General features: G+C 42.5%; 1 protein-coding gene across 4 annotated transcripts in view; it reads left to right on the plus strand.

The window, feature by feature from the left end:
- The window catches only part of PAX6 (paired box 6), a 28,956-nt gene extending 21,238 nt beyond the window's left edge, over nucleotides 1–7,718 (plus strand). For 3 of the 4 annotated variants that reach the window (XM_057748629.1, XM_057748627.1, XM_057748628.1), the window contains 6 exons: nucleotides 1,884–2,042; nucleotides 2,545–2,627; nucleotides 2,853–3,003; nucleotides 3,104–3,219; nucleotides 5,847–5,997; nucleotides 6,723–6,808. In XM_057748629.1, the coding sequence (XP_057604612.1) occupies nucleotides 1,884–2,042; nucleotides 2,545–2,627; nucleotides 2,853–3,003; nucleotides 3,104–3,219; nucleotides 5,847–5,997; nucleotides 6,723–6,808 (746 nt within the window). Of the gene's footprint in view, nucleotides 1–1,883; nucleotides 2,043–2,544; nucleotides 2,628–2,852; nucleotides 3,004–3,103; nucleotides 3,220–5,846; nucleotides 5,998–6,722 lie in introns of all 4 variants that reach the window. The other variant, XM_057748630.1, reaches the window with a different exon arrangement.
- Nucleotides 7,719–7,967: the final 249 nt, after the last annotated feature.

Consider the following 7,967-nt stretch of genomic DNA (forward strand, 5'->3'; position numbering starts at 1 on the left):
TTCCTCCACCTTTCTATACCCCCTCCTCTCCTACTCCCGCCACTCCTCCACCAGGCCTCCGTCCCCTCCCCTCTTGTCTCCCTCCTCCATGGTCTCCATCCTGCCTGTCTACCCCCCTCACTTCCCCCCACGCCTGGGTCCTCATCCACCATCCCTGCGTGTCCCCCCCCCCCGGTCCTGGCTCCCCCATCCACCCTCCAGTCCCCAGCCCAGCGCCCTAAATAGCTTTGAGGCGCCTGCTCTTCGGACAGTGATTAATGATAGCAGAGCAGAGGGGTTAACACACTTCACTGAAAAGTCTGTTGACTGGGCTTCTTGTAACACAATGTGGCCCGCTGCACGCCTCAAGAGAATCCTTTTGTTGTCCGCGCTCATTGTGGCCTCAAAATTCTGCCCACGAAAGTTTGCCAACGCTCCTGCCCCAGGAGTTTAATAGTTTCCCTTACTCTCGGGGCATTGTGCAGCGCTGAAAAGCAGCCCCTTGCTATTCAAGTGTTGGTGGTCATCTCAATAGATCTCCAAGGGCCCATATGGTGGCCAGTGCTGATGAATCTGCCTGTTTAAATGGGGGAGAAAGTTGGGGTTTTAAAACATTTCAAAGTTCCTGAAAAGATCCCACTAGATCCTGTCACAATTCCCTGAACTCTTTGAAGGCGCTGCCTATTGTGTCCTGGTTATAAATGATATTCCTGGCCAAGTCGATTCCCACCAAGGCGCCTCTAGAGGCCCCTCCCCCCACTGGCCAGATTTCTAGGATGGGGGGGCCAGCCCCTGTTGGTATCCCTTGGGGGCCTCAGGACCCAAGACCAAGGACCCAGCAGGCAGTGGCCCTCGAGGCCCAGCCAGGGCTGAGTCCTTCCCTTCAGACAGGCTGTGGCCTCTCCAGCAAGGCACAGAGGAGACAGCTAGCCCAAGTGCACATCTTGCCCTCCAAGCAGCAAAGGAAAACAATAAAACTTTCCCCTGTTTAATGATAGAAATTACATCAAAAGTGGTGGAAATGCCCTAATTAAAAACGTACCACTTAAATGATATGCCAGGGATTCAGCTGCAGCGTAGCATATTTAGCTAGTTAGTGAACTCTCTACTATTTCTTTTTTAAAATTACACGTTAAAAATTTAAAAGAAATCTTACTTTTCTCTGGTGCAACACATTACAAAGAATGGACAGTCCTTTTATCTAAATATAAAATTCCATTTTCCGCAATTATAGCCTGTTCTTGGTGATGATATAATTACAGCTGTGCTCGTAATAGGTGTCAAGGCAAAGCGCACGCACACAATAGTTGAATAAAACTGCAGAACAATGCGAGCACGTCTAAATTCACAACCTTTAAAATGCAATTGACTGTGCAGAATTCACATAACAACTAGATAAATATTTTTTTTTAAAGATTACAAGCTTGGTTTGGTTTCTTAATAGCATTTTCTGCAAACCTATCAACATCTAATTGATGAGATAGGAATTACTGATTATAGATCAGCTGAAATCTTGAACATCACTCTTGTATTTTCCCAACGCAGCCATAGGTAAGTAAATTCTCTAAGGGAAGGGAGTTGGGCGAGGCCCTTGGCGGGACCAGGTTAGTTGTGAATGATCATTTCGATTGGAAACTTCAGCACGTGTTTTGTCATTCAAAGAAACGCCATTCTATAAGTATCGAAATTGTACAGTCTCATCTTGGTTAGAAACAGAACGAAAATGGTGGTCAGGTAACATATGTCGCTCACGTCTTTCATTTAAAGGCCGACAGTTACCCTGGTAATGTTTTGGTGATACTGTCAAAATAGACTTCTCTTGGGGTTTATGGCTATAATGAGGCCCCTTTTGGAGACTCCAAGTTATTCCAGATTCTCGTAGTGTCCTGTTCTTTTTGTTCCAGATGGCTGCCAGCAACAGGAAGGAGGGGGAGAGAATACCAACTCCATCAGTTCCAATGGAGAAGATTCAGATGAGGCCCAAATGCGACTTCAGCTGAAGCGGAAGCTGCAAAGAAATAGAACATCCTTTACCCAAGAGCAAATTGAGGCCCTGGAGAAAGGTGATGGAGTTTTTCAAAGTAGAGAAGCAGTAAATCAAAGTAAATGCCACATCTTCAGTACAAAGAGCTAAATTTAGCCAGGGCCCTTGCACAGAGGCCTGAAAAGGTTTCTTTTTTCTTTCTGTCTTTTTTTCTGGGCATCTTTTCAGTGTGTGTGTGTGTGTGTGTATGTGTGTTTGTGTGTGTGTGTGTTTCCTTCTTCTTTTCATGTACCAGTAATTCAGAGATGAAAAGTCTGACTTCTCATGAAGAAAAAATGATGATGTGGCTAATTCAGGCCACAGAAGAGACCTTGAATGAATGTCATTTCAAAGAAAATAGAACTTGGTTGTGATGGGATAGTTCTTCCAAGTACAATCAATGCTCATAGTAGCAGCATTTTAAAGGGAATTGGTTGGAGGTGATGGAAGTCGGGAAGTGGAAACCACATTGATCCAGGGTTTGGTTGACACATTTTGTGTAGTTCTGGCACAACATAGAAAAATGCAACTTACTCTTTCAGAGTTTGAGAGAACCCATTATCCAGATGTGTTTGCCCGAGAAAGACTAGCGGCCAAAATAGATCTACCTGAAGCGAGAATACAGGTACCCAGGGACCACGTGTTCATGCTTTGTGATTCATACCATTTGCCTTTTCTAGAGACTCAGGTGCTTCTAAGGAACACCATTTGTTTGTATAAATAGCAACAGATTCGGTTTGCTAAATGCTTTGCTGCCACTGGGGGCTAGGGGAGGAGGACAGTGGACGCATCAGGGCTGGTGTGGAGCTGGGAGTAGGCACAGGGGTAACATGTTACATCTGACTTCCAGGTATGGTTTTCTAATCGAAGAGCCAAATGGAGACGAGAAGAAAAGCTGAGGAATCAGAGAAGACAGGCCAGCAACACACCTAGTCATATTCCTATCAGCAGTAGTTTCAGCACCAGTGTCTACCAACCAATCCCACAACCCACCACACCTGGTAATTTGAAATTTTAATACTACTAATAAATGTGTTTCAACCTGTTTGCCCTTAGCTCTGACTCTCACCGTGACTGTCTGTCGTGTCCCTTTCCCTGCAGTTTCCTCCTTCACCTCTGGCTCCATGTTGGGCCGAACAGACACAGCCCTCACAAACACATACAGTGCTCTGCCGCCCATGCCCAGCTTCACCATGGCGAATAACCTGCCTATGCAAGTAAGTGAGGCCGCTGGCTGCCTGCTTAACGGGTCCCTGGGAGGAGTGAGGAATGGGTTGGCGCCTGCAGATCTCACTGGCCCTGTGTGTACCCTTGGGAGCCTTTCTCAGCACTGTGATTGGCTTGACCAGTCAAGTCTGAGATGAAAACAGTCAGTCCAGGCTTTTAGTTGATTGATTAATTGATTGATTCATGCCTTTAATGAAATAAAAACCTGATGTCCAGTCAAGTTAATCTGCGTTTTGGTCCTAGGGAATGTCAGCTTGATGATGTTGGGTGAGAATGCAGCATGTTTTGGGGGCCAGAAACTTGTACCACGAAATGAAAATAATGTTGGCAAATTATTAGATAGTAAGGGGTTAGCATATATAGAGCTTGGGTTTATATTCATGTGTTCATATTAATAAATTATATAGTCTTTATATGCATTTTGGATGTTATTTAGGATGTTTCTGATAAACTAGTGAGGAATAAAAAGAACATCAGAATTGGAATTTATATTTGCATAGTGTGATACACTTAACAAAGAGGAAAAGCTAGTTTTCCTTCTATATCCTTAGAACAAAAAGAGGAATAGAAGGTATTTGCTAGAAATCTAGTATATCTTTGCTGTGAATGATGTGATGAGTTTGTGGCATTCCTAGCTGCCTGGAAAGGTTCATGCTATTCACTGGGTATAACAATCTGCCCGTACTCTCAATCCCATCCCAAGTATTTATCAGCCCCTACATGTGCTAGGCCCTGTACTAGGTTAACTCTTTATGATGGAAGTTGTATAAGGCAGGTAGGGTGTACTGGAACTTTAGAACTAAAGGGATTCTTGATGGGGAAAAAAATCGGTCTTCTGGTGGACCTTCTGCAGTGACTTCCCCAGGACTCCTGTTCTGTTTGTGCAGTAATTAGAGATGCCAGATAGTGTGAGACTGGCCAGCAGAAGCCCCTGATGGAAACAAATTTGGGGTTACACAGATCGCTTATTCTCCACTGAGTATGTTCTGCTGGATTTCTAACCCAAATCACACCAAAATGTTTCAGTCTTTAGACTAATATAGGAGCATCTAGATAAGCAACTTCAGAGGAATTAGTCACATGTCTATTTTTATTGCATCTGGATATTATTGGCCATAGAGCAATTAATGTAAATTAAGGGATTAACAGCCTGTTAGTTGGGATTGCTACAACTGCCTTGGAATTTTCTAGAAGTCAGGGTTGCCTGGAGGAAGTGATTTGAGGAATTAGAAACAAATGCAAGCTGAAATTCTGGCAGGGCCCTGAAGGCCAGCTTGCCTCTTTGAACCTGATGTTAGCCGTCATCCTCTGACTTTAATAAGGCCACTGAATGTCTTGTTCAGTCTTGGGAATTGTAGCAACATCTAGGTTTCTATGAAGATAAAAAACGTGTATATGAGAAAACAGAAACAATTAAATAGATGCTGCTCTTCTGTTAAGAGTTGTTTCCACCTAGACTGCTGTGGGTCAGTTTATTTCAAATGCTAACTTTTAAAAATTATGTAACTTATAATATCATTCAAACCATATATAGATAGATAGATAAAGCATAAAGAAAATGAAAAGATCAACAATTCTATTCAGAGAAAGTTACTCTTTGAATTTTGGAGTGGGCTGAGGGCTGTCCTGTCTGTCCATCAGTTTATCCTGTTGACCAAGATCTTCAACCATTGTACAGAGGGTGGGTGTCCTCCTCGGAGCCTTCTCTGGTGTGTCGCCCACTCGGAGGGTGTGGATCTTGAAATGTTAAGCATTCCTGGAGTTTGCAGATCAGAGCAGTTCTATCATCTCCCTTGTTCCCGACATTATACTTCTATCAAGTCATCCCAAGCTTGCTGCCCCAGCTTGGCCCCATGAGAGCTCATGAGGGCTTGTGCCTCAGCCTTGTGTATTTTAGTTAGGATAAAGGTTTATCTTTTCAGTACCGTGATTCTAAACATGTAGAGGGTAGCAGCACAATTTTGCGGATAAAACCCAATCTCGGTTTTGAGGTCTGTAAGAAAGTCACAGCTAATTCTCAGAATGGGGCTAGGTATTCACTGACCCTTCTGACTACTTTAACCTGAGATCATTACTGATCTGCCTCTTCAAGAGTCTTTAAATCCGTGAGTCCAACCGTGAAAGGCTTTCAGGGTCTCTAAACCAAACTTTACAGTGAGCTCCTCCCACTGTTCTCTGCCCCAAAGCTTGAGATACAGGATTTGAGGCATGGGGGTATCACTGGATTCCCAAATAGATTGAATTTGCGAGAGGAGGGTGTGTGTTTATGGAAGTCCTCATGTTATAGCTTCTCTAAAGGTGTCAGCAGAGATCCAAGGTGCAAATGGACAAAAATCCTACTAATTTTATGGATAGTGGCAACCGTCTAGCTGGACAACAGCCTGAATTTTTGGTACTTTACAAAGTTTGGTGCTTGAGGAAACTTTACTGTAGCAGTGGACAATAGAAGGACTGGTTGGAGGCCGATCTTAGCGTTATCACATGAAATTCCAGGGCTTTACCTAAGTGGATCTGAATGGTGAGACTTGTTGGCAGAGTTCCTGGGGAGGAGGGAGCCTGGGGACGTGGCCGTGCGAAGTGTCTCTCAGTAACCACAGGTTTGCCTTTCTCCTCCCAGCCCCCAGTCCCCAGCCAGACCTCCTCGTACTCCTGCATGCTGCCCACCAGCCCTTCGGTGAACGGGCGGAGTTACGATACCTACACCCCCCCGCATATGCAGACACACATGAACAGTCAGCCGATGGGCGCCTCGGGCACCACTTCCACAGGTGAGCCGCTGCTCTCCGCAGGCTGCCCAGAGGTGGCCTTTGCAGCTTCTTTTGCCAGGTGATCTCCCTTCAACTCACAGTCTGCCTAAAAAGGACCCCTTGGCCGCGTGTGATGGCGTGCTTACCTCTCTGTGGCCGGCTTCTCTGGCAAGACTGATGAAAAAGGGAATTCAGTCAAGCTAGTTAGTAACTGGATGCCATACTGACAAAAAAAGAAGTTGTTTTCCCTGATTTGGTTGCAGAGGTTGTATATGAAGACCAGGCCTGAACATGTAACTTTTCTGAGGAGAGATTATTGTATTAGCCAGAGTTCAACAGTGAAGGCCCCCTGAGCTTATCGGAAGACTTCTCACTTCCCTCCTAGTTCCTCTATACCTTTCATTGCAACTGAAGAAGTACCACTGTGGTGTTCCAGGATGGGTTTGTTGCTAAAGTTCCAAACATACAAACAAATGGAGGTTTTTTTTTTTTATTTTTGTGGGGGTGGGTGGGGGGTGAGAGGGGGCGTCGGGGGCGGGGGAGTTGGGATTCAGTAAATGTGTGTCAGCATGTTCTCTGGTTTCTGAAGGTGCTACTTTTGTTTATAAGACTTGAAAAGTTTTTTTTTTTAATACAGTTAAAATGTTAGAAAATACTAGAAGAAATTTTTTAACCTATAAATTCATACTCCATGCCTGTCTCTCGAAGGGAATATCTACATGGCTATTTCTTTCATCCACTTCTAGGACTCATTTCCCCTGGTGTGTCAGTTCCAGTTCAAGTTCCTGGAAGTGAACCTGATATGTCTCAATACTGGCCAAGATTACAGTAAAAAAAAAAAAAAAAAAAAAAAAAAATCAGAAAACAAACAAAAAGAAAGGATATATTGTGTTAATTCAGTCAGTGACTATGTGGACACAGCAGTTGGGCGTTCAGGAAGGAAAGAAAAATGGCTGTTAGAAGCACTTCAGTTCTGCAGTTGTGTCCTGTGTTGCACCACTGGGGAATGGACTTGAAACAAGGACCTTTGTATACAGAAGGCACGATATCAGTTGGAACAAATCTTCATTTTGGTATCCAAACTTTTATTCATTTTGGTGTATTATTTGTAAATGGGCATTTGTATGTTATAATGAAAAAAGAACAACGTAGACTGGATGGATGTTTGGTCTCTGTTGGTCATGAAGTTGTTTAAAAAAGAAATCATGATCAACAAGCTTTGCCATGAATTTAAGAGTTTTATCAAGATATATCGAATACTTCTACCCATCTGTTCATAGTTTATGGACTGATGTTCCATGTTTGTATCATTCCTTTGCATATAATTAAACCTGGAACAACATGCACTAGATTTATGTAAGAAATATCTGTTGGTTTTCCAAAGGTTGTTAACAGATGAAATTTATGTGCAAAAAAAGGGTAAGATATAAATTCAAGGAAGAAAAAGGTTGATAGCTAAAAGGTAGAGTGTGTCTTCGATATAATCCAATTTGTTTTATGTCAAAATGTAAGTATTTGTCTTCCCTAGAAATCCTCAGAATGATTTCTATAATAAAGTTAATTTCATTTATATTTGACAAGAATACTCTATAGATGTTTTATACACATTTTCATGCAATCATAAGTTTCTTTTTTGGCCAGCAAAAGTTAATTGTTCTTAGATATAGTTGTATTACTGTTCACAGTCCAATCATTTTGTGCATCTAGAATTCATTCCTAATCAATTAAAAGTGCTTGCAAGAGTTTTAAACTTAAGTGTTTTGAAGTTGTTCACAACTACATATCAAAATTAACCATTGTTGATTGTAAAAACCATGCCAAAGCCTTTGTATCTCCTTTATTATACTATTTTCTTTTTAACCTTATAGTGTGGTGTTACAAATTTTGTTTCCATGTTGGATTAACAAACTAAACCAATGGTTACTTTCATACATACTCTATTTTACATCCTGATGATCCTTAAAGAAATAATTCTTAGAGGTAACATAAAT

Source organism: Hippopotamus amphibius, chromosome 9, assembly GCF_030028045.1.
Source record: "Hippopotamus amphibius kiboko isolate mHipAmp2 chromosome 9, mHipAmp2.hap2, whole genome shotgun sequence".
NCBI classification, from domain to species: domain Eukaryota; kingdom Metazoa; phylum Chordata; class Mammalia; order Artiodactyla; family Hippopotamidae; genus Hippopotamus; species Hippopotamus amphibius.